Raw genomic sequence first — 27,697 nt, 5'->3', positions numbered from 1 at the left:
CATAGCAACAAAAATGACAAGGGGGGATACAGTTAGACAAAATGTTTTAGAGGCGTGGTTTACTTCATATGCTGTGTACCTGTGTCATTACATTATCTGGATCACATAACAGTAATATAACCAAAAGATGTATCCTGGAATTCATAATGTGTTTAAAAAAGTAATAAATAAATATGTGTACAATTTGACTGAAAGAGACAATTATATTGTTAATCGCAATTATTTCTGAGACAATTAATTGTAAAGCAACATTTGGAATTGTTACAGCTCTAGCTGTACATCAACATGAACACGATGAATTGCACCAACAGTAATAACCACCTATCGTATGTGAATATAAGTCAGTGCTGCGAGTCAGACAGGGTACCTGGCTGCCGACGATGCTCCAGGAGAGGCTGGGCAGGGGATGGCCCTGAACCTCACAGCTCAGGTTCACCATCCTGCCTGTTGCCTCCTCCAGCTGCACCTCCTGCTCAACTCCCACCAGCTGGGGACCACCTAAACACACACACACGTTATTTATTTATATAGTCATATTTTAGTTGTTGTCTTGATAAATTCATAATTCATTTCCACAGAGCTAATCTATGAGTACAGTAACACATCAGAGTCATACTCACACTCTGCTGCTCTGAGCTTTTGCAGTTTTTTTACTCACTTACACATTCCAGTCACTTTTTCGTTCAATGTTACGCTACTGTCAAGTTAAACTCGACACTTCCTGCAGATGCTTCTCATTAAAGCCCTCCAGTGGCTTGCCAGGGGAACAACCCTCTTTCCTCGTAGGGTTTTTTTTTTTTGTAAAGGGAAAAAAGCTCAAAACTGATGCAATTCTTTTTTTCAAGCTGGAATGATCGACGCGTCTATCATAATCCAATCTTTACCTGACTGACATGCTCGTAGTAACAGAAGGTGTTTCAAACCAGAGCTGTCAGGCAGAAATTGTCACAAGAGAGTCCATTCATAACCATATCTAAAAACCAGCAAGAACAAACTACAGAAACACAATGGAATCTATATAGAAAGACATTTGAGTTCTCGGATCTATTTATTTCCTTCAGTCTTTGCTTCACGTTCCTATATGCTGACTTTTTCACCTCAGCAAAGCAATAAAAACTTTTTTTTTTATATTTTATATTTTTCTTTTCCCCCGAATTGTCCTTTCCTCAAAAAAGGTGGACAGAAACTTACCTAATGACACAAAGTTAATTTTGTGTTTAATAAAGTATAGTAGATTATGGAAAAAGGTTTTTTTGGAAGCTTCCCTTGGCCCCAGAAGTAAAGCAAAGTTGGCGGAGGGGTGTAGAGGATGACTGACCTTGGACGATGATGTGGACGGAGCCGCTGGTGTGAAGGGCGGGCAGGGAGGGAACGGTCACCTCACATACGTACTCTCCTGTTGTTTCATAGGTGGCGTCCTTCAGATGCAATGTGTTCCCCTTACCCACCTGCTTCCCATCCTGCATGCACGCACACACACACACACACACGCACACACACACACACACACACACACACACACACACACACACACAATCAGTGAATGAACACAGGAGATGTTGGATATTGAGAATGGTCAGTGTATGAGTTAGTGGTGTGGCTTAATGTCGGGTGGTGCGCCATAACATCTCAAAGACTGTTGGATGGATTTCCATGACATTTTGCACAGACATTCATGTTCTCCAGAGGATGAATTGTTACAACTTTGTTGATATCCTGATTTTTCCTCAGCTCAAAATTTGAAAGGGGCCAATTCTTTGGTTAATGTCCAAATGCGTACAAAACTAATGCCATTCCCATCAGTCTCAGCTGTACATTGTGTTTACTGCTAATTAGTAAATGCTAGCATGCTAATATGCTACACCAAGATAGCAAACATTACAACAGGTAAACATTAGTGTGTTAGTGTTATCATTGTGAGCATATGAGCATGCTGACGTCGGCATTTAGCTCAAAGAACCACTGTGTCTAGTACAGCCTCGCAGAAGTGTGTCAAAATTAATTTAGCAAGGTCTGCAGCTGATGACACTGCTCCTGTTCCATTTCAAATCTAATCTAGTCTAATCTGTACGTACCTTGTACCAGACAGTGGATGTTTTCAGGGAGGACAGAGCGTTGCAGGTTGCAGTCAGATCTTCTCCTTTCAGCATGACCTCAGAGTCTTTAGGTACCACCACAGCTGGGTCCAAGTCTGAACACAACATACAAACGGACAAAACAAGACACAGGAAAAACATAAATTAAAGGAATACGTTTTCATTGTTACTTGCTTTCTTTTTGAGATTGAGATAAGGTGACCAATATCAATCTTCTGTCCGTGATTTAAGTACAGAGCTGGGGTCAGGGTGTGGTAAGCAGAGCTTAGCATAAAGACTGAAGGCATGAGGAAACTGCTAGCCTGGATCTGTCCAAAGTGAAAAACTTTGCGTACCAACTAACATGTTACAGTACATCTCCTTTGTTGTTTCTGTCTCCAAGTTGTTTCAAATATATGTATATTATTATATGTGTGTGTTTGTATATATCATCGTTCCTCACAGTGCACAGTAAGCTGCATTTCTCCTTTGACCTCAGAGTCCAGAGGACGACACTGGTAGATGCCGCTGTCTTTCCGTGACACTGGGGACAGCATCAACACATCACCGTGGTTGCTCTCCAAGTCCACATCCAGCTCCTGCAACAAATACTCTTATTTGTAATCTAAATCCATGTTGTGATCATGTGAAAGTAATGACATAAACTAAGGTAAGTTCTTTGTATCTTGTATCAGATGTGCTCTTAGGGTGAAGACATGCTGCATTTCCAAGAGAAATTGAAAATAGCATCTCATTTGTCACAGTTTAGCCCTATGGGTAGTTGCAGATTTTAGCATTACATTGAAAAGATGACTTTCTTTAGTTTTATTTGGCGGAAAGAGTTTGTGAGTGGAAAACAGTTTTTCCAAAACATACAGGAATTCATCACTATTAACTTCGCTAATAAAAAGCTGACAACATCTTATAGCTTATTGCCAAAAGTTGACGAGATTACAGACTATGCTAACATTTTAAATCCTAAATGTTTCACTGTAATATCCAAAACCACTTACTTGAAATTTTAAATAAAAGAACACAAAATGTCTGTTATATTGTTCATTGCATTGAAAAACTGTGATTGTGAATAACTATGTTGTGATGGTTTTAGAGATCTTACGGACATAAACGACTTACAGTTTAAGTAATAACATTTTCTTTGTTTTTATGTTGATTTGTGTGCAATGTGCCTTACCAGACTTAGGGCTCAATCTTACACCCAGAGCAAAGCAGCCTAACTGTCATTGCTCATTTCAGACCAATGCAGTTGTCATGCACTTTAGACTATGCGCTATAGATCTAGCTGAGTAATTGTGTCTCCAGATCTCAGCAATATTTTTTGTGAGTGAGTCATATATCGTAACACAGCATGGTGGCCAAGAGTATTAAAATAAGATTGTAGAAAAAAAGAATAAACACAATTTTCCTTTATTGTTTTTCACAGCAGAAATTATGCTTTTACCTTCTAAGCCATGGTTACAACAACCGCTAACCAAATGCCAGTGACTGTCCAGTTAGGAAAAGTTAAAAACGGCAGTCAGCTGAGTTTTTGTGTTGTCCACACATACAATGGATGAGTCTCTGACATGGGAATAAGTCGTACCCATGAGCCCTGTCAGTGTGGCCTCCGGTCTCAGACCCCAGCCTGGATATGCAGGGTCAGAGCTGACAGAGCCCTCACAGACCTTGCACACTCATGTCTGCATGGGGGCCCTGTGAGCTCTACATATCAAAAACATTCCCTGCATGTCTCTTGCGTGTCACCCATTCTCTCTCTGGGACTTTTAGGGTGAGAAAATGCCTCCTATTCTTACTTGTTCTCGGTTGAAAATGAAGACCGGCGGGGGGTTGCCATCACCCTGGCAACGCAGCTCCACAGTATCCCCCTCTTTGACCAAGCCCTGGGGCGACTCCTTCCACAGCTCCACCATGGTGGTAGGGTCTGGACACAAACACAAACACACACACACACACACACACACACACTTAGGCAGGCTTATTCAGCGAGCTGCTAAAGTCACTTTACAAGGCTATTTCCATAACGCTGACAGCACAGACTGTGTTTGGCTCTGTCTGCCACAATATCAATAATAAACTGTTTCAAACTATTTAGACAAGCAATGTGTCTTGTGTTACAATGCATTACTGACAATTACAATATGTAAAAGGGTTATTCCAGCAATTTAATATCAAGACAGATTAAAGAGAATGGTCAAAAAATCAAAGCACAAACTCTCTGGACAAACAAACTTTCTACACCTTTTTTTCAGGCTGAGTAGTACTTCTCATGACAACTAAACTGAACACCATGTGTAAAACTGGTGGAATGCCCCTTTAAGCGAATACTGTAGCTGTCGTAAGCCTGACACATTACGGAGAAAGCGAGTGCCCGAAAAATGAAAGCATATCAGTGTCTTGTAGCCATTTGTGGGCTCATGGAACCACCCAACACAGCTATTTTCGCTAAATTATTGGATCTGTTCATATCAAACGTCTGTTTGATATGCTTTCATTTTTTGGGTGAAAGAAAACTTTCTGGGACCATAGAGAGCCTAGGGAGGTGAGTACTATACACAATTTATATTGTTGTTTTTGGGTGAACTATTCCTTTAACAAAAAAGAAAGCGAAATGAATTGTACTGTATGTGGTCCACTGGCCTCATGGCAGAGGAAACACTAAACTAGAGCTGCAAAGATTAGTCGATTAGTTGTCAACTATTAAATTAATCGCCAACTATTTTGATCGATTGATCGAACATTTGAGTTTTTTGATTCCATCTCCTTAAATGTGAATATTTTCTAGTTTCGTCACTCCTCTGTGACAGAAAAGTGAATATCTTTGAGTTGTGGACAAAACGAGACATTCAAGGACGTCATCTTGAGCTTTGGGAAACACTGATCGACATTTTTCACCATTTTCTGACATTTTATAGACCAAACAACTAATCAATTAATCGAGAAAATAACAAATTAATAGACAATGAAAATAATCGTTAGTTAGAGCCTACAATAAACTGAACAAGTTGAGTCGGATGTCCCAAAGATGGAAGATATTGCAGCAATGATTTTACCTCTACATTGTGGGACAATTACTGGCAACAACTGATGTAATACAAAAGTATTGACATGACAGAAGTATAAAAAGCCTCAGCGTTAACTCACAGTGAACAGTGATGTTGACGCTGTTGGACTCTACTGTCCTGATGGCTCCCGGGACAAAGAAGCTGACTTCACAGGAGAAATGGGCATCCTTGTCGTCCTTAACCACCTTGTACTCCAGTGTGCTCTGGACGGAGATCCCAGAGACATTGGACTTCCGGGTCACCAGGATCAACACGTTTATATCTGCAGTATGGACAAGACAATATTGATATGTAACAATGGGCCACAGCTAATACTGATAGCAGATTAAAAGCATTTTTTACACTTATACGCAAATAAGCAAATACGCAATTAGATTAAGTGTCTTCTCCTGTGCGGTCCCTCTGTGCTGGAACCGGTTACAGAACTTGATTTGGAGACGTACCACTTCTGAAAGCAGTTACTCAAATGTCCCTTGCTATGCCATGCAGCCTTGTGGTACCTGTAGACCTTAAGTGTTGAGGCTCCTATTCTTGATGTACTGTGGCTTGGATTGCATCTAATTTGTACGTTGCTTTGGACAAAAGTGTCAGCTAAATGAATAACTGTAAATGTAAATTTTAAATAGGGATAATGTAAAGCGAGGGGGTCCTAGTTGCGATTTAAACCCGGACAGGGTGACACTTATTACACAGCTACTTACTTAAGAAATCAATAATTTGACCAAAAATGTTGATTTAAAAATGGTCAATGATCAGAAATGTGATCATAGCAGCAGGACGCTGTAATTGAGTATTTAACAAAGCCGTGTAATAATATAATATTTGGTATAGTAGGCTACAGCAGCATAACAGGATAGGATAGAATAAAATGTCAAATATAAACAGTGTGAAACAGACAATTTAAATTCAAGCCATTTAAACTTGGGGACCAAAATTATTACAGTTCATCCTGTGGGGAACAACGAATGCCTGTACCAAATTTCAGGGCAAACATATACACATCTTGACAATATTTGGTCGAGAGGTTTTTGTCTGGTCCAAAGGGGTGGACCGACTGACCAACTGACATTGACATCCCTAAAGCCAAGCTGCTACCGTGTTTTAAAATATCCCAATTTTCTGTGGACAGGAATATTCCTTGCTGTTGCTTCTGAAATACTTTTAGATTTTACTGTTTGCTAATCTGCGTGCGTAGAAAATACTTCCCCGTTCCAGAGCTTCATCGATATGCTGAGATTTGAAATGAATGGCCTGGATTTAAACCAAAGGAAATACTGGTGTGGTACGTGGCAGACCCTCTGAGACAGACACATTGGCCCGTCTACTGTTTGCACTCACGTCCTGGTGTAGACATCAGTGGCATGCCGTTCCTGTACCAGGTGATGTTGGGTTTAGGATAGCCGTTGCGAGCCTCACATGATGCAACCTGAATGGAGAGTCACATTGAAAAATCTTTAGTATCATGAGGTTGGTAATTGCAGCAGTCTACAAATACTATAGACAAACAGAGATTTTAATAACTATCGGATGTATACTTTACTTGGTAAGACTATTGTATTGGTTGATCTCAGTGTCTAGGGTTAAGCGGACCCACCTTAGACAGCCCCTCATTGGTCACAGATATTCCAGTAGGGACACCCTCGATCACTGGAGCCTCTGGAGGAGCTGAATCAGGGAAATAATCACTTCAGTCAGTTATAATTAACTGGGCTTTCAAAACTGATGCGATAACAATGAGTTATAACAAGCAAATTCCTTTGAACACCACTTAACGCGCAATTAACAATATAGTTTGGGAAATCAGGAAGTGATGCAGCAGTAATGTTGTGGTCAGTGTTCCCAACTTCGCAGCTTTCTTGCTAGATTTAGCGACTTTTTAGACCCTCTTAGCGACTATTTATTTTAATTTATAACAAATTTAGCGACAGACCATCAGGGAAAAGGCGTAATATATTCACATATATTTCTATCATAATTATCTGCGTCGGCAGTCAGACAGTGCGGCAAAAACGCAGGTCTTTGCATTAATTTTGAATGGGGGTAGAACGCTTTGGCTGCGGCGGGGTTTGCTGCAGAGGGGACACGCAAAAAAACGCAGCTGGCCTGCAGGAAAAGTTGAGACTGACTGAACTTTCAAAAAACGCAACCCTACGTCACACTGCCGTGGCCAATCATGAAACTGCCGATCAGACTTGTTGGTGTGTTTTGAGGCGGCGTGAGAGTCCCGGAAACAGGAAACATCACTGCCTCTATTGCTGCCCAGTCGTTCTCTTAATACATCCATGTCTCTGCCACGAAACACAAGTACTGAACTGCCCAGGGGGGGTTGTGTAACAGCTGAATGTTTCCTGCAACAACAAAGCACAGTCGATTTGTCTCGCTCGTCTCTTTTCTTTTTTCTCTGTAAAATCAAGCTGCCTTCAAGTGCAGTCGGAAACGTTGAGATCTATAAACGATCTGATGGAAAACAGTAGTTGTGAATTGTACTACATTGGGGGGTTTAATCAACAAATAGGACGTTTCATTGACACTCCCCCCCGCGGCACAACCCTGCGGCAAATCGCTGGATTGCCGTTTCCCTGTCTTAACGCAGCCGTACGCAGCAGCACTGCGCAGGCAGTCAGTGGGGGTGGGGGGACGGGGCTGGGCGGGCCTGCGGCAGAGACAAGAGGGGAGCGGATGGCTAGCAGAAACAAACCTCCTTGAGCAGAAATTGATGAAGAAAAGGGTCTTTTGAATGGCAGGTTCAGTTTCAAAGGGCTTCCAGATGGTTCTCTCGTCAAGACTAAAGTTATTCACATGTACTGTCGATGTGAACTGAGTTACCACCGGAGTACATTACAAATACCACTTGAGCATTAAAAACTTGAAAAATATCCCTTTTTAAAGAAACAATGTTTTGTCTTCCTTACCAAACACTCGGAGGTGGGTCTTGCCCTCACCGCTCCCGGCAACCAGCCCATTAACCTGGCAGAAGAATTCCCTCTCATCGTTGAGCTGGACATCTTGGATGGTGAGTTGAGTTCCCTGCTGGTCTGAAGTCACATGGATGCGACCGCTGTAGTCCGTGTTGTTGTCCACCATCTGCTGCTCGTCATCACCGTAGAAGATCCGTATGCGTGGGCTGGCTGGCTGCCGGAAAGCTCTCTGCAAAGGGGGGACACACAGTCAGGACAAACTTTCACTCAACTCTGACATCTTGGATATACAGTAGTTAAAGGTGCAGTAGGTAAGCCTTATAAAACTAACTTTCTGTCATATTTGCTGAAACTGACCCTATGTTCCGGTAGAACTACATGAAGCAGGTCATTTAAAAAAAATGCTCCTCTGGCACCACCTACAGCCTGAAGTGAGATTTGCAAAAATCCACCGCTCCCTGTTCAGATGCACCAATCAGGGCCGGTGTCTAACTGCGTGTCAATCACTGCTCGTGCACACATTCATTCTCCCTTGTGGGGGGAGGGGCTTAGGAGACCGTTTTGGGCTTTAGCAGAAAGGGGGGAGGGACTGAGAAGTTGCTGATGTTCAAATTTTTTGGCTAAGTCCTGGATCTTCACAATCCTACCTACAGCACATTTAAGGGTTAAACCAGTAGAAAGTGTTTGCTCATGTATTTGGTTGCAATACAATTAAAAAAAAAATTCTTGACTGCATTTATAAGCATGCATGTTCATGCAAAACTTTTACGAGATTGAGCATTGTGTCTAGAGCTGCAAAGATTAGTTGATTAGTTGTCAACTATTAAATTATTTGGCAACTATTTTGATCGACTGATTGAACATTTGAGTTTTTTGATTCCAGCTTCTTAAATGTGAATAATTTGTAGTTTATTTTCTCCTCTATGACAGTAAACTGAATATCTTTGAGTTGTGGATAAAACAAGACATTTGAGGACGTCATCCTGAGCTTTGGGAAACACTGATTGACATTTTTCACAATTTTCTGACATTTTATAGACTAACAACTAATCGAGAAAATAATCAACAGATAATCGACAAAAAAATAATCGTTAGTTGCAGCCCTATGTGTGTCACTTTATAAGCAAGGAACTAATAAAAATCATGTCTGGAAATGAACATGAATCACCTACAATTGTAAAGCCTGTTTGTCCTGTATAACAATGTAGATTTGAATTCCTTGTAGCCAGCTTTATGCTCTTATTTTATCTATTTTGAAGGAATAAAAAAGTCTGATGCTCCAACTAGAAACTGAGTTCGGGGCTCCCAGAACATGATTCAAATTATTGACTTTTAGGAGGCAGCCCTACAACATACATGCGCGGTTGGATAGTTACAGACAGGCAGTGTCAAGTTTTCGCAGAGGGGGGCAACAGTACTCACCACAAACCACTGGATCATGAAAAAGCTGGGCTTGTTGTCAGTGTCAGTGAAGCTGTACTGGCAGGGGATCTGAGCCGAGTCACCCAGGTACACCTCAACACCCTCATGCATAGTCAGCTCCACCTTGGCCCATGCTGAAAAATACAGAAATGCACATAAATCAACATCATGCTTTGTGCAGGAAATGTGCACTGGTCCCATATTATCCATGAACCATTTAAAGCTATAAAAACAGTATTTAACCCAACATAAAAAATGGCATTTCATTGTGATCGTGTGACTCCCTTAAATCTAATTTTGACCCTCAACCCTAATGTAATTCTAAACTGCATTGTGTTTGGCAGATGACTGAACGGTCTTCCAAAGCCAACCTGGAGCCAGTCTGCCATGTTAGCAGAACAAAGAAGAAAAGGCTTCTTGTCCACATGGCATAATTTTCATCTCCCTTCTGCCTGGCTGACTGTAGCCACAAAACCACATCTTGGCCAGAAAACCAGTTCCCTAGGCATCATCGGGGGAATGTAGGCAAGGGAAGGCCAGACAGTTTGACACTGGGCTGTTGACTCAGAGAGCCAAGTGCTTTTTCAGCCATTTTGGACTTGGCTGCTGTTATAGAGGAGGCAGCTCACAACAGTGACAAAGAAGAACAAGTCTATTTTCTCAGTTTAATCTGGTTTGGAGTTGCCGTGCAAGATGGGAACGATACTCCCCCTCCCCTCCTTACACGGAGTACGTTAACATGCACACCAAAATGTCCCTATTATTCCGAATATGCATTAATATACATGATACAGGTCATGTAAACAGCATATTCCGGTTGGATATTCCAAATAAGGCCTTTTTCCAAATATAGCATTTTCCGATTAAGACGTTTGAAGAGAGATGATCATTTTGACAAGCTAGCAGTGGAGGTAAAACAAATGGTGGTGTTATTCACTCAAAATTCTATCTTGTTGTCCCGAAACCTATCTTGTTGTCACATTTCTTATGATTTTGGTAACTACTGTATATTACAGTTGTCAGATAAATGAACTGGAGTAGAAAGTACACTATATTCCTCCAAAATGGAGAGGAGTAGACGTATAAACCGACCAGAAAATGGAAATACTATTATTATACTAACTAGTGAAGTATCTCAACTCATAATCGTAAAGTACAACAAAATTGTACTTAAAGGGGAACTGTTTGCATAGAGAAAGGTAGAGCAGAGCTAATCATATGATTTCTTGTGTTTACAGATATAATGTAGGCCAAATTTTAGGTTCTCTGTACAGCTGTATTATGAAGAAAAACATACTGTACTTTTGGTGTAACCAGATACTGAGGGGCAAAACAACCAGGGACATCCCCGTTTTTTTTTTAAAGTTAATTGTTTTCAAAAATAAAGTAAAAACGATTAACAAAGGCTAGACCTCAGTGTCCTAGTATGTGTTTTCAGCGTTGGTTGAAACAGACCAAGCATGAAAAGAGCTTTAAGAGTCCAGTTGCCACCCTGCTGCCCCCATTCAGCCAGCTACTCCCCCATCACCACCCTGTCTCACCCCAACCTCCGCACCAATCATTTTCACAACTCATTTTTTTTTCCTGTCCCTCCCTCCTCTGCCTGGGCCTATGCTCAGCCAACCATTCCTTTAAGACAACTGGCACGCCATTGTTCCCCCACCTGGGTGGACCAGACCCCCCCCCACACACACACACACACACACACACACACCTAAACCAAAGGCTAAAAACAGTTAATGTACTGAACTTTACTTTGTTTACTGTGACAAAGATGATGTGCAACAGCTTTGAGACAAGAAGCAGCTTATGGAGGCTGGAGAGCAAAATATGTCACAGAAGTCAGTGTAAAAAATGTTGCGTCTCTTTGGGGCCGTGCTGGTAACTTTTCAGCTAATCCGATTAGCACTGGGGGGTTGCTGGGGATTTGGCTTCAATAGCCAACCTGGGACCGGTCTTATCTGTTCCTGTTGTGACTTTATGCTGCATGGACTAAAGCACAAGCACACATGAGTCATGATCTATGGACCCTGACAACAAAAACTGCTGCCTGTGTGTGTGTGTGTGTGTGTGTGTGTGTGTGTGTGTGCATACATTTGTGGCTGTCTGCTGTCTGTGTCTGGATGATAGAGCTAATTCATTCAGAAAAAAAAAACCTCACTACTCCAGAATATTTGGATGTGTTGACAGGATCAGGCTTGTGACTGGACAACAAGACCCCCAATGACTGGCCTGTCGGAGGGATGAGCAACAGAAGGGAGCAGGAGGGGGCGTTCACAGTTCAACAACAAACAGTTACATTACAAACGGCAGATTAACCTCTCCACTAGAGGTAGATTTCTTCACAAAATGCTATCCATTATTTACTAATTAAGTCATTGTTAAAATTACAGTATATCTGCGATTAATTAAAACGATGCTGGAGTCACTTCCATGGTATGGTTAATGCTAATGTTTGAATGCTCTCCATTTTTTGTCTCCTTTGTGATCCAGATTTCAGTGCTGCCATTCTGCCAATCGTCACAGCAGGGCTGAGAAATCGTTCGGCAATAGAACTCATTTTATACCTTGCATCGAGGAATATAGATACGTTTTCTGGAAAAATACCTTTGTTCATTTGAAGCCAAAGTTCTCTCATGTTAAATTTTGATGTCTGAACATAAGCAGCTGTAAAAGAACTTTGCCCAAAAAAAACCTGGAACTGGCAAAAATGTTGATTGAAATTACTAAAGTGAATAAAAAAGTAAAGACATTCAATGTCAGCTATCAGTACTTGTTATTTTTAGCCATGCCATGGCTCAAGAGATGTCACTGTTTGGTTGGAAAGTCAGCATCAGGTCAATGAGTTCTCTTAACCTGTGAAATATCTGTTGTGTACAGACATTCGTGGTTGTGAGACGGGTGGTTCTGTATCTAATGGCGCTTACCCAAAGCTAGTAACAGCTCGGCTCGACCGCGGTGCCCCGTCCTCCTTTTTCATTGCAGATTTAGTACCCCCTCATGCGTGAGGCGAACGTGGCTGGTCGTCATAGTGACGCCGCAGGAAACCGCCGTGACCTAACGCGACACACACACAGAACGTCGAAGGTGTGTGGTTTTTGATTCTCGGCACATGGCTGTTGCCACTAGCCTGGTCCTACCAGACTCTGGTACATTTCATTTGTACAGAGAGTCTGGCCAGTCTGGCCACTCTCCATTGACAATTACATTACATTACAATTACATTACATGTCATTTGTGTTAACTGTCATTTGTGTTAACTGTCATGTCATTTGTGTTAACTTCCTTGAAGGCGGGTACTCTGTTGAAGTTTAAAACTATTGGATCAGCCCAGAGCCACTCTGGATCTGCCCTAACCAATCGCTAACGTTTGGTCGTGACGTATGTCATGCGCATGTGCAACAAGAGGGGAGACCGACAACAACTATCGGCTTATATTTAGCATTAGCATCGCTAGCGTTAGCCTTAGCCAACTCCTTCACCACTAACGGAGCGAGCTGGAAAATCAAACTTTAGGATTGGACCTACAAATATTTGACCGGAGAAAACCCAAGAATATACCGCAAACCCACACGGAGTACTTAAGGGAAATGAAAATTGAGCGGAAGTAAGTAGGAGGGCGGAGCCAGGCTATGTTGCCACAGCCAGAAGTCAAATTTTGTTTCAAAAGAAGCTGAAGGCAGCAAAAAAAAACACCGCTGGCTAAACTATTTAAAAATGGCGGGTTTGTTCAGGAGACCCCCGTCTGTCGCTGGCAATGATGACGCAGTGATAAGTGACGATTCTCTCCGACCAATCCGTAGTCTGCAGGTTTTCACGTCACCTTTTGGTATCGCCTCAGCTCGCTTGGAACCTCGACGGAGGCGATACCAGGGACTTTTTTTCATAATGGAAAACCAAAAAAGTCGAGTAGAGTCGAGGCCAGTTGAGCAGGTACCATGTAATGGAAAAAACGCCAATAATTACTTTGATGATCTCATTAAGTGTAGTTTTGAGTTAAATGTCTTGAAGACTACAAAAATAAAACGCCAAGAAGTTGGGTACACACTTTCACGTCTCTCCGGATCAATTGTTATAACTTTGGTGATACTTCAACTTTTCATTGTAATTAAGCCACTTCTCATGTAATGGATGCTAACTTTTTGTCACAAATAAAAGGACAAAGAATAATGACTTTTCAAACACAAGTCAACCTTTCTCGAAATTAAGACCACATTTCCCAAGAGAACCAACGCTTTCAGAGATGTACAGAGGATGTCACTACTTTGCAGTTTGTGAACAGTGTTTTCTGTTGGAGATGGTAAGTCCCTTTGGGGTGGACTTTGGGCTTTTTCACTTTGTAAACCTATTACATGCACAAAAAAGAAATATAACACAAGAAAGGAAAGGGAAAAAGCCAAAAAGCTTAATATGAGCACTTTAATGTGATAAAGTAATACAGCTGGTTGTGTGACAGATATCTCACCTGCTGCCACAAATTATTGGGAATGCTCTCATTTGTTTAGAGTGATTACTTAACGTCTTAACATTTATTTGGTAATAATCTAGGTTGTTATGTAGCACTTTTAACCCCTCTTAAACGTTTATAGAGAAGACGGACAATGTAAGACGGGATAGAGACAGAATTAAGAGAATTAAGAGAGACAACAAATTAGTTTTCTGTCCTTTCATTCAGGTCAAATAAAGAGACTCTCACAATGCAAATCAGACAATAACAGACATAATGAGGGGGGTACTTCCAGGACAACCTCTGCATACAGTCGCTCATTATCTGACTAACACAGAGACAATACCCTCAGACTCTAACTACAGTGGTCACCATTATCGGCTTTCCCATTTGATTAAGGCTGTCAGCTTAAGGCTCTAGTAGATCTGCAGCTCCAACACTGATAAGAGTCCAAATCACCTCTGACAGAACAAACCAGCCTCATTTACTCACCCTAATCCCTCACATGCCTGGTGAGCCATGAAATGAGACCAAATTCTTCTGAGAACATTAAAAAGTCTTGTAATAAATGAACTATAAACCCTCATGTCCACTAAACATGATTTTTGGGGAGATGAGTAGAAAATAATTTGGACTATTTTCTTTTAATGTAACGCTGTAGCCACAAAAAAAAAAAAAAACATGGTTTCTGGTCTTTGAATACTAAAATATGACGATAGGTTCAAAGAAAATTTGAAAAAAGCAGATGCACCACATTCTGGGAAAGAAAATCAGCTTTTTTGAAGCTACTCGTGAGAAAATGTAAGAGCAGATCAGCGTTTCAGACTTTTTCAGGACATCTGAATAAAAGTTGTGTGCGGACACTCAGGGTCCCTCAGAGAGTAGAGGGTGTAAAAAGCTAGCATGTAAGTGTGGATGACAGGGAGAAGGATTTCTCAATACGCAACCCCCGTGTGGTGTCGAACACCTGGGGGACGCTGTGTACTGCCTGACATCAAAGAGCGCGCGCACACACACACACACACACACACACAAAGCAAACAGCCCTACAGTGGAGATGAGAGCACCTTGTCTGTGCTTTCAGAGGCAGCATCTGGCACAAATCTCCCATGAGCATGTTCCCTGGGTGACAGTCAGTAACAGTGAAGGGTCCAGGATTTATTCTTTCACATATAGAGATAAGGAAGTGCTGCAAATCTCCTCAAAGGCACCTCTTTATGCATCAGTGATCCCTTTCATGCAGCAAAGCATATCACAGCTTCAGGTCAGGACCTCGCACGTAGCCCACCAGGATCACTGTTGAGGTGGACTCACTCAGGTTAGGACTACTAGACATGTATGGGACTGATACTGGCCTTTCATTCACGACACTTTGCTTTGTGCAAACATCAGTTTTCACAGGGCTGTAGTTCATTTCTTTGCACTTGCATCTGTTTTGTAATTTCCTGACTCCAAACAATCCCACATGTGCCAAGTGTTCATGTCTGTCTCGTTTGGCGTTTTGTACTTTTCTGCCTGCACAGACCACCTGTCTTTGCAAATTCAAGTGCAAAGTTTCTGTGGTTTTAGTTGCAGAGGAAAAACACATTTCAGTTAAAATGATTTAAATATATCTGGAGTTCTGCTCACTGATGGCCGTTTCTGTGGCCAGAATGCGGATGTCCTCCTCCTACATAACCGGGTAGCTACTATAGCTCCATCCATGGAAATGGCGATAGACAAATGGCCCCAAGTGTAAATGGGATCGATCCAACTTTACAGGTCAACTTACAGAAATACTAACTCTTCAATCTGATCAGATTGTAAAACCCTTTGAGGCACATTTGTAGAGATTCGATCAAATACACACACCTCTGCTCCCTTTTTGTCCTTGACTGTTTTTTAATTCCATATTTACATAGCAAGTCATCTTAAATCAACAACTTTGCATTAATTGTCAACAAAATGGAATCTGTGTTTTTTAATTTAAGAATTTGTCGATCTGAAATCTGCCCGCAAACTTACAAATGACTTACAAAAAAAACATATCATGCTGGGAATGTTTCTCTACTGGTTTTATGGGTTTCACTACATCTTCCAACCTCCAACAAACAGTCTGCTAACACTGGCTTTTAAAGAATTGCTAATCATCCCCACTGGTTAGCAACTTCTTCAGCAGCTGCATTAATTTTTCATCATCACACCCAATGGGTGAGACTTCATTAAAGGAGCAACATGAATGTTTTATTTATGCTTGTATCTGATGTTCGGCAGTGAGTGTGGCTTGTTCCTCTGCATCCACTACCCATCAATAGACCCCCCCGCAGAGCTGCTGGGCTCTGGCATGCAGGTTGCTCCGCAGCCACAGGATGGCTAATTAAAGGTCAACAGGCTAAACACTGTGTCTACATCAAGGGGGGGGGGATCCTTTAGCTATCAGCAGAACTAAAACAAATTTGGAGATTGAGCCTACAGTAACATATTTTCCTAAATACTCAGTAAGTAGTCGTGCGTACCCGACTGCTAGAAACTCGACCCCACAGCTACAAACATGGAAATACAACTGAAGTTTATTATCTAGTTATCTGCTTACTATAAATAGACCCAATCCAAGAGTAACAACAGTAGATCAATCATTATCTAGTACATGAATAGTGCCTGAATAGTGTAACAGTCACTGAATCTAATGTTGAAACTGGGAACAACTGCAATTCCACAATCCAGAAATACCTCTGACCACAATGCTGCAGTTATGGGGGAAAACACTGAGTATAATTCTTTTTGGTTTCCATTTCAAACATAAGTATCTATTCAAGGATACATGATTGGATTTCCTTCCTACTCCTAAATGGATTGGTATGTTTGGACAAAATGCTAACCACAAGCATGGAGCACGTCCTGACCTATCAAGACATGCAGGCATCATAACAACAAAATGTAGGGAACCATTTCCATAAAATAATCTAACATTAAACAACATGTCGAGTGATCCCACTTTACTGAAGGCGGACAAAATGACATTTCGAGGTAGACGGAATCTGAAACAGCGGTAATTTCTTCTTCGTCTCATATTAAAGTGTGTGAAAGACGAGACATTAAGGTAAGAGGGGCCAGGTATGAGGCCTCGGCTGTTATTCTAACACTATAAATAGAAGACCTTTTTTCCAATCAAAGCTCTGACGACAGCATGCTGACTTGCCGCTGTACTCCAACAAAGGCCTTCTTATCCCAGGACCTGTGGTTATCATTACGGTGCTGAAAATCCTTGAAAGCTACAAACTAGGTGCCAACAAAATCAGCTTTTCCTCATCCATCAAGCAGAAATGGCTGGCCTGAGATAATCACTTCCATTTCAATCTCCAGACACCATGAGCTCTGCTAACTTTGAATTAAAAAAAAGAGTCACTGTTAAAAGATCATCAGACATATTTAGTACTATTTTTTTTGGCGCTTTTGCCTTATAAATAAATAAATAAATAAATAAATAAATAAAGGTAGCTGGAAACCAAACCTGACTGACTGCCTGTTCACCACCTCCACATTATTACCACTATTACATTCAGGATGTTCCAGGACATTTAACAGAGTTTCCATCATCTGGCTGCAGGCTTTAGTCATTCTGGGGGATCCTGTCCCTATCTTCTAAATTCATGTGGGCCTACACTTAATGAATATGCCTCACATTGATGGAGTCTAACTGCCAAAGTCTTTATTTCTAACCTTAGTGAATAGTTTTCAGAAGATTTTTTTTTAATTGAATTAAAAATTCAAGGAGCCACCACACACTGACACTGCAGCAGAAAGCAAGCAAATAAGTAGGACAATGATTCATTCCTCTGGTCTTCCAACTACTGTACCTAATCATTTATGCAAACAGGCTGAATCCATTTAGTGAAAATGTTCTGATAGAGCCTCACATTGTGCTTGATGAGGCGGCTGGGTTTTTACATAAAAATCCACACTCCACTTGAATGATGATAGATGATTGTGAGCTACGCCTCTATCTCTCACACTCACACACACTCACACACACACACACACACACACACACACACACGATTGTTTGAACTCTTACTTTGTTTTTTGGGTCCGTGTCCGTTTGTTTTTGACTATTAGCATACAAGCTGAGCCCGTCCTACAACAAAGGCCCATTTGTGCACTCCCTCTCCTTTCATCCCATCTATCAGACATGAGGCAAGCTGTCGGGCGAGCATGCCACACCTAATTCACCGGGATCAAAATGGCGAACCCCAGCCCCCCCTAAACCCCCCCGCTGAGAACCTTAATGCTCTCAAAGAGAATATCAGAGTGATCACAGGTGCACTGCTGTGTTAATGAGGAGGAGAGGCTACTGCCTGTGCCCTGGCCAGTCCTACTAACCCCCCCCGCCGATCAAACACACACACATGATTCAAAAGCACTGTTGTTTATTATTATTAAATAATAATTTCAATTCCAATGGCAGACTCCCCAAGTCCCCCCCCGCCCCGAAAAACCCACAGTTCAATAACCACGCCTGCTTTCCACGGCGACTGTCCGGGTGTGAAAATGGGCACAGCTCCAATCATATCACAAACTGCTGTCTACACATTCCTGTTTCTACAACTGACCATATGATCCCCACTGTGTTGGCAGTGATGAGAGACGGTGTGACAGAAACCTGGATCAGATCCAGCTGGACGTAACAAATATTCAGGTAGAAGAATCCTCCCTCCAGTCGAGCTCATAGACTTAGAGAATCCATGTCAAAGAGCACTGAAGCTGTTGCTGCTGCGTGTGGTGGAACACCTTACTAAAATATTTTAAGTTTTTTTTTCTTTAAGATCAGACTGTGATGCTAAACTAAAGGGAACACTGTGTGCATTATGAATTTTAATATGAGCCTTTTCTTTTATAAAGCTTTCAGTAAATGTTTCACACGTGGTCATCTACTGTCCAGGGATGGCCAAGAAATAGTCATATACGCTGAAACCATGTATGGTTAACCCTTTACCACCCAACGTCCTTTTGTGGATGTCCATTTAACAAATAGTCAAACCCTAGTACAGCTGCAACTAACCGTTATTTTAATTGTCAATTAACTTGGCAATCATTTTCTCGATCGAAATACATATTGGAAACCCAAGGTGGCCTCTTTAGATTGCTTGTGTTGTCTAACAAACAGGTCAAAACCCAAAGATATTAAATGTGGTATTACATAAGACAGAAAAAGGCCACGCATCGACAGATTTAAAAAGCTAAAAACAAATTCATTTCTGGGCAGTTTTGCTTGAAAAATTACTTAAATGATTAATCGTCAATTATCAGACTTAAATTTCAGTTGATTGACTGACTAATTGTTTCAGCTCTAGACCCTTCACCCGATGAATTTGGACATTACTTTTTCTGAATTTATTATATTGAGTGGTAAAATATTCTACTAGGTTTCTCTTCCTAATTAAATTGCTTTAAAATACTTTCACGTCAGTTTTATAGAACAATGGTATTGCTTTTAACAGGTGCCGTTGTTTGCCATGATTCTTTTAGCCTCTGATTCCTTTATGTTTTTTTATGACGTTATCTGTTCCCGTTTGTACTTTTTATTTTGCTGCCCATATTATCCTGGGCTCTCTGGCAGAAAAGATATTATATCTCAAAATGGGATCTTTCTGGTTAACTAAAGAATAAAAAAAATCTCACATGAGACTAAAGAAATCAGTAATAAATAAAAAATAAATGTTAACAGATTCAATCTTGTCAAGATACATAACACTAGCAAAATGTGGCAAAACAGTATAATGCCACAGCCATGCATACAGTATGCTTTAATCCCACTACAATCAATGCAAAAACCTTGCTAAAAAGATCATGTTTCATTTCCGAGGACCTATCAGTGTTTGCCATCTCAATTGTTTTTTTCATATTTGAAGCAGGTTTGAGTGGGCAGGCACGCAGCTGTTCTGTTAAAAGAGAAAGCTGAAAAGCACAGATACGTTTGTGCGGGACGCTACTGGAATTTTATCAACCAAATCAGTAAAACTGATCTCTCCCAGCCTCTTGGCGGCAGATTCACTGGAAACAAAAAAAAAAGATTTTAGGATCAGATTAGACTTTTGGATGTCAATGTTTTGTCTTCTTAAATCAGTAAATCATTTGTGTTCTTTGCAGATGTTCTAAGCCTGGATGAAAGGCAATTCCATGCAGGTTGAGGAGAGTGAAGCCCGGACAGTGGCAGGTATTGCAGGGTGGGGGAGGGAAACTTGTGGAGGAGGGCGGTGATGGGGAGCAAACAAAGCATATGTGGGCTTGACAGGACTTTACAACTCTAAGAAGTTATTATTATGGCAGCAATCATTTTATCCTCCATCTACACGACCACATCACCTCAGTGTGCAGCTAATTTTTCTCTGTATCTCGACATCATTGCAAATGAGTAAAACCTCAATGATTTTCAAGACTTAAATGAAGGTTTGAACAAATTAATGATCATCAGGTAAACATTAGAAATACAGCACTATTTGATTGGCATTTGCGGATGATTTTGCATTGTGTTGCAGCAGAAGTTGAGCCAAATTCAAATTTCTGACAGCTGGACTTTCAGCTTTACTTCTGACATCACTGTTATTATTAAGTAAGGACAGTATGTACAGTGCATATGAACATGTTTGGACAATGTGTACCGTGCATATGAACATGTTTGGACAATGTGTACAGTGCATATGGACATTTTCTCCCAATAACCTGGGCTGTTGTGTGCATGTAAACAGTCTGTGAGAGTCAAAGGTTCAAAACAAGTTCACCTTCTCAGCTGCTTTATTGACACTCACAGATCTACGACGCGTGTATTTTCACAATAAACTTGCCCTGTATTTCACGTCAAAACACAGCGCTCGCTTATAGGAAGTAATAAAGACTTTCTCCTTTTACTCTAAACGGGAGTCAGATGCCTGCAGTCGGTCAGACACAATGTCAAACACAATGATATATCTGTGTTGAGAACTCATAACCAGCTGCATTGTTTGATATGAGAGCAGAGAGCAGCTCAACGCCTACTTTATCTTGATCTCTAGACTGGGAGACTCCAGTTCTCAGGGCTCAGCAGACAATATCCAGCACTTGTTGTATTCACACCGCCACAATGTGCCAAGACCTTGAGCCAGGGCTGTGGTTACGACTAGATTCCCAGTCATCGGGTGGCACTGTGTCCTGCTGGGCTGGGGAGGATGGAGGAGGTGGGGTTCACATTGACACAAGCAGCTGTCAACAATAGTAAAGTCCCCCCCCCCCCAATTCCCATGCTGTGGAGGACAGGGGCAGTTGGGGAGGGGAGTGCTCCAACAACACCTGTGGGCAGCCCATTTGTCAAGTGATTTGTGGGAAGAAGTGTAGAAGCAGAGAGGAAGGAGGGCAAATAGGGGTGTGTATGTGTGTGTGTGTGTGTGTGTGTGTGTGTGTGTGTTAAAAGTAGTAAGAGTATTATCACAGGACCACACACAATGAAATGCCTGTTGATTTCCCTCTTACACACACCTGTGCATCTATAAAAAAAAAAAAAAAAAAAAACTTGCACTACCTCTTATCCTCTCCCAAATTATGCCATGTTCAAATGCTGTCAAAAAGTAAGAAATTCCTATATTTCTTAAGTTAACTGGTCAAAAGAATTATCCTTCCCGCTCACAACTGACATGAATCTTTTTTTCAATTTTCAATTTGTCCTTCCAACTAAAGACCCCTGCACAGACTGGCTGTCAAAGGAATTATTCTACCTACTTTATACATGTACTGTACCTGTACACACACACACACACACACACACACACACACACACACACACACACAAATATATGACTCTGTGCTCAAAGTTTGATTCTGAGATCTGTTTCAGCATTCAGTCAAAAGTAAATAGTTCTCATAGTTCAACATGACTTGGGTGTAACACATTTTAATGAAAGGCGTGAAGGGGGCCTTTGCCTGCTCGTGTTTCTCGACTCTGACTTCTTTTGGTCACAGTGTTCCCAGAATTTAGGAATGAACTCGTTGAGTACAAAAATCATCCATCATGGAGTTGTAAACTACTTTTAGAGGGACCATGGTGTTCCTGGTGGAGTCATTTTAACGGCACTACACTTGTATCACTAAACATCTACCAAACAGAACAAAATGCACAATGTAAGTCAACACTTGTAGCAAAGACAACAGCTTGGTATAGAACAAGAATCCATACACACAAGCACTCATGAGACAAAAGTTAAATAACCCAAGTTATGCTGAAACATGTATAAATTAACTACCACAGACAGGCACACCATTGAAAATCCTCTGCTCAGAACACTCCTCTTTGATTAGACGGTTGATCTTTTAACAGCGTCCAATATCAGGGCTCAGGGAGTGGGGGAGGATTTGATATTTAAGCATCTCTTTATCCTCTCCCTTTTGAAATGTCAAGTTCAAAGATCCAGACCAGCAGCCTTGATCTGTGAGCTAAGACGACCTAGAGAATTACCCGGCAACTCCTAACCACCATCGCACGGCAGAGAAGACCACAGCTTTGTGGCGAGTCGCAAGACGGTACACACGGAGTGTCATTAACTGTGATTATATTAAAGTCTGTAAACAGGCTTCTGATGGTTGTTCCTCGTGCTCTGGTCAGACCTGCTTAATCAAATCAAAGCAGTGTTTTCTCTGTAATGAAATGCTCATTGCGTGTTTGAGCTTTTTTTCTAATTGAATTCAACTTATTCAAGTAGGACACTTTTCCAAGCAGTCCCTCACATTCCCACAGTGTGTTAAGTCAGTTTGTGTGATTTTGAAAAGACAAATATGAGGTTTTGATGTCTATAATGAGGACAGTAGCTCTACACTACTGAGTAGCATGCCAGTGTCAGTAAATGAAGTACTGCCAGTTCATTTAGAGCCAAACAGAGCCTGATGTCCTGCTGAACTGGAGCCAAACAAGGCAATGCACTAATAACAACATTAATACGCCAAAGATAGAGCAGAGCCATTATTAGGTTTTTCACCTTTATGGTTATCGTAACACTTAACTTTTATAAGCAGTATATGAACACACTATAGTGTAGTTTTAAGAAAATGTAAGTTTATTAAAAGGTCCCACATCATAAAAAGTGAGATTTCCATGTATTGTTTTGATAATAAAGCAGCTCGAGGTGCTATATAAATGCTGTGAAAGTATCAAAGTGCTCAATCCACAGAGAAATGCGTACAGCCCATATTCAGAAACTGTGCCTTTAAACGAGCCGTCAGTACTGTGTACGGTTGTGATGTCACAACTATATATTAGGTAGAAAGAGCCGCTACAGTGCCGTTACAGTCATTCCCCGGCTGCAAAGATGGTGCAGAGGCTCCGAAGGGGGCAGATGCAGAAGACCCGGAAACACTGACAAATCAGCGCAGATTGGGGTTTGAGGGGGTCTTAAAGACAGGTGTTTCAGACAGAGGGTGAATACAGCTATATTCAGACCATATGAGAAAAATAATGTGTTTTTTGAGCATTAGACATGTTCTAATAGAAACACAAAACACAAGTATGAACCTGAAAATGAGCAGAATACTGGACTATTACACCTAACTGTATGCTGGTGTATAAGCAAATAATTAATGGCAATAAAGTTAAGCCCAGTTGTAATATAAAATGTCCACAGGAAAAGTTGTAATTGTTGACAAATATTGTACATTAAAAACTTAGAATCTTATCATATATCTGTCATATCTGCATAAAACTACATTGTCTACATTGTAATGTTTTATAAACTATGGTTAATATGTTATACGCGTTTAGTGTTTATAAATCTTAAATTAATGTTATGTCATCTATTTTGTGTTTGGTCAGTTTTTTCCTATAAACAAAATAAAACTTATGGCTTTGAGAAATACTGAGTTGATACAAAACATGTTTTTGAGCTTGTCGGATTATATATGTATATCTTTGTTGTTTTTTTTATTATCAGATGGACTGCCTTGCCCTCAAGAGCCAGACAAACATCTCGTAAGCTCAGTTTTCACCACAATATTTCAGCCTGTAAAGCACCTGAGAATCAAATTTGCTCAGCTGGACACGTACGGGACCCATCAGCTAACATTTAGGTGCTAAGGTGATTACAGCAAATGCTTATGGCAGATTGAGTCCACTATGTTGGTTGCCTACATGGACAAAAGAACATGGAGGTGAATAAAGTTGAAAAAAAGTTTATTCAGTGAAGTTTAAAAAGTTATAAAGTAGGTTAAAGTTAAGTTTATTTAAGTTCTAAAGTATCAGCTCATTTTTGGTTCACCCCAGAGTTTTCTGAGGTGAGGCTTCATCTATCACTATGAACACGTCAGCACATTTGACAGCATGACTGCCTCGTATTAAAAGGGGCACTCTAGTGATTTTACACACGAGGATTCGTTTTCTCACTGTAGAGAGAACTACTCAGCCCGTGGAAACGGTTGTTTAATGTCTTCTGTGGCTCTGGAGGAGCTGAGAAAACCTGCACAATGTCATTGAGGTTATCTCAGCTTGGGCCAGTCCTAGGGGACATTATGGGGAGTGTAGGATCCAGGGTTTAAACGTCTGGATATTTTGTCCTCTGCTGCTTCGAGTTTGACCATGCTTTTTTAAATCTGTCTCTTGCAAGTCCCCTAACTCTATGGACACTCAGTACTAAATCACTGCAGTACCCATTTAAGACCAAATATAAAAAGAAAAAGATACAGACAAAATATTTTTCTTATCAAACAATGTCATTAAAAGACCAGTTTTCCTATGATTTGGGCTACAGACAATCTATGGAAGTCTTTTCATGAGCTTTTAAGACAACAAAAATGTAAAATATTGCCAGCCTTAACCTCTAAACCCACAGGTCCTGAGAACTGTCAGCCTGGTTCTTTGCAACTAATCTGTAGGATTAAAAAGGACTAGTTCACCCAAAAACAATATAAATTGTATATAGTTTTCACCTCCCTCGGCTCTCTTTGGTCCCAGAAAAGGTTTTCTAGCGAATGGCGTTTAGGAGAGCAGAGCGTCCAAAAAAAATAAAGCAAATCAGGGCAAACAGACTTCGGAGTCCGAACAAAAGACAGCAAAAAAGGTTATAAGACTTTGATGAACAATTGCTAAACAGAGCATTTAAAAACTGTTCTGTTTGGAATTCCATGAGAGGATACAAGACACTTGGAAACTGCCGCACAGACATTTTTCAGAAGGTTTTTCAGACGTTTTATAACATCAAAGTCTGTTTGCACTGATATGCTTTATTTTTCTGGGCGCTCCGCTCTCCTTAACGCCATTCAATAGAAAACCTTTTCTGGGACCATAGAGAGCCGAGAGAGGTGAAGTACTATGTAAAATGTATATTGTTTTTGGGTGAACTATTCCTTTAAATGTAGGAGGCGACATATTGTAATTTGAAACGTGTCCAAACTATGTCCCTCACTCTTCTCCAGCTCTGAGTTAGTGATGGAAACCTATTCAATGTAGCACTGACAGTAAAATCTGTCAAAAACTCTCTCACGCCATACGTCATGTGCAGACTTCGAGCAGAAGAGGATGGGGAGGTAGAAGATGTTGTCACATAATGTCTTTGCTGCTGGGTAACAAGCGCTGCTTGGTCGTTAAGAATCACTGATCTAAATGATAATCCCAGCAGGTGGTGAGATATGAAAGAACTGGAGATCAATAACATAATAAGTAATAACATACTTGATTATTTTACTCCTCCACTATTATTTGTCATGTGTTATGTACCCTTTAACAAGCAATACGTTTTTTTCAGGCCCGTCAATAGTGTTCCTGGTCTCTGCTGGGCAGCAGATGCCAAGCTGGCTGGAGGTGGAGGAAGCCCATGGCGACATGACTCCTCCAGCCCTGCAGGGGGCTTTGCAGAATCAGACATCTCTTCACCAGTTTGCTGCTCTTCAACCATACTTGGCTATTTTTGGACATGGTTTCCACACACACACACAAAAAAAATAATTTACTTAGCTTTTTCGACTTAATGTATAGCTAGCTGACATACTGTATACAGTCGGATCTAAAGAAATGCAATGAAGCAGGTTATGACGGTGCAGCACTTCAGGAGACATCACTTATTAAATGAGACTGAATGGGGTCTGTTATATCAATATGACTGCATACTAGATAAGTATGACATATGCTGCAACTTAACCCCCTCTGCAGAGGTCTTAAAGGTGTAAATACATTCTATGTAGCAGTTACTAGGATCTTTGGGACGGCTTGTGCATACTTCCAGGAAGAGTAAGCTAAAAAGAAATGAATTTGGCAATGACTGCCAATTCATAATATACCCAATCCAACTTGAAGAGGTACTTTGTGTTGCCACTAAAACCTACAAAATAATAAACAACATTTTCAAACCAGAAAAAAATTATTCTCGTTCAATATATTGAGGGTCACATTAACAACAGGGCATGCAAAGCAGCCCAGACGCCCCGGCAACCTCATCCAGCTCCTCCAGTCTCCATGGGTGGTTTCCATGCCAGATGCCCAAACCACCTCGAATGACTCCTGTCTGACACCAGGATCTGCTTCTGTCACCCACTGATGATGTCAGAAGGGAGACTTTGGCTAAGATAAGATTCATGTTCTCGTCTTCGCCTTGAGGGATGCTAGGGAGGTTTTGCTGCTGTTTTGCTGTCACAGCTGAGAGGTACATTTAGGACAGCCAGAAAGCACTTTCCAGGACACACAGGCTATTATGGTTTCCTCCAAATGTTGTTGAGTTTAAAGTCACACCAGGCAACATGCAGAAGCGTCACTTTGGCGGTTACACAGTGTGTATTTGCTGTATTTTTTATGATACTGTTAGTGTTTTCCAGCTACAAATTAGTCTGGCTCTACGGATGTACATTGCTGGGATAAAGCCTGAAGGTACCTCCCCTCTCGTCATCTCCTTTGTTCAACTATCCCAGAATAGATGGGTGGTGTAGCCAGACACAGCACTGTGGAGATAGTAGGGGTGTTGAAATTATTCATTGCAGCGATGCATGGCGACGTGGACCTGGACGATTCTGCATCGATGCAGTGACAGACCATAATCGATTATTGCCTACTGATGTTACTTGTTGATTTTCCGGTCGCTGTTTTTTTTGTTTCTGCCTTTTGTCTGTTGTGTTCAGACTCCGCTACATTCAGGGAGTAGCTTTCTTAAGAGCAGATACAATAAAAAGGGGAGTTCATATATCTGACTGCCTGAATTTGTTGCTGAAAACCATGTGTAGCAATCTATACTACGTAATATTGAGGAGGTGACACACCCTGACACATTGTCATATCGAATCGATTCGAACCGCTGCCAGGATAACGGAATCGTGACACCAGTGAAGAGTCACACCCCTAGGAGATAGGTCTAGCAGTGTAAGACTAGCTACGAACTAATTCATTACAAACATTGTTTTGGTGCAGCTTTATCACATTCTGGTTTTCACATTATCAGCGGAAAACTTCCAGGTAAGTTTGACACTGCATTTTTTGTATTAGTAAAGAATTTGATTTCACGTCTGATGTTATTATGAGATACATTAACGCACATCTTTACCATCTCCCTACATGCACATATTCTTTGTATTTTATACTGTGAACTTTCGCATATCCTCCGGTTAATATCTACTATCTACTTTAAAACAGATACTTATATATACGTATTTATTATATTTTATTTCTTATTTTTCTATTGTAAGTCTATTTTATATTATGTCTCTTGACATTTTTTTGCACCAAATCACAAAGACAAATTCCTTGTAAGTGCAAATCTACTTGACAAAAAAACTGTTTCTGAT

The 27,697-nt window shown here is 40.9% G+C and overlaps 1 protein-coding gene across 2 annotated transcripts in view; it reads right to left on the bottom strand.

The window, feature by feature from the left end:
• mcama (melanoma cell adhesion molecule a) overlaps window positions 1-27,697 on the bottom strand; it is a 51,592-nt gene that overhangs the window by 8,702 nt on the left and 15,193 nt on the right. For both annotated transcript variants that reach the window (XM_031308224.2, XM_031308225.2), the window contains exons 2-11: window positions 9,496-9,629; window positions 8,068-8,302; window positions 6,750-6,820; window positions 6,494-6,581; window positions 5,235-5,417; window positions 3,887-4,014; window positions 2,539-2,674; window positions 2,076-2,191; window positions 1,319-1,460; window positions 368-498 (exon numbers count right to left, since the gene is read on the bottom strand). In XM_031308224.2, the coding sequence (XP_031164084.2) occupies window positions 368-498; window positions 1,319-1,460; window positions 2,076-2,191; window positions 2,539-2,674; window positions 3,887-4,014; window positions 5,235-5,417; window positions 6,494-6,581; window positions 6,750-6,820; window positions 8,068-8,302; window positions 9,496-9,629 (1,364 nt within the window). The remainder of the gene's footprint in view (window positions 1-367; window positions 499-1,318; window positions 1,461-2,075; window positions 2,192-2,538; window positions 2,675-3,886; window positions 4,015-5,234; window positions 5,418-6,493; window positions 6,582-6,749; window positions 6,821-8,067; window positions 8,303-9,495; window positions 9,630-27,697) is intronic.

This window comes from Sander lucioperca, chromosome 13 (assembly GCF_008315115.2).
Source record: "Sander lucioperca isolate FBNREF2018 chromosome 13, SLUC_FBN_1.2, whole genome shotgun sequence".
NCBI lineage: Eukaryota > Metazoa > Chordata > Actinopteri > Perciformes > Percidae > Sander > Sander lucioperca.
The sequence above is the reverse complement of the archived record's forward strand: the minus strand, read 5'-3'. Positions and strand labels throughout refer to the sequence as shown.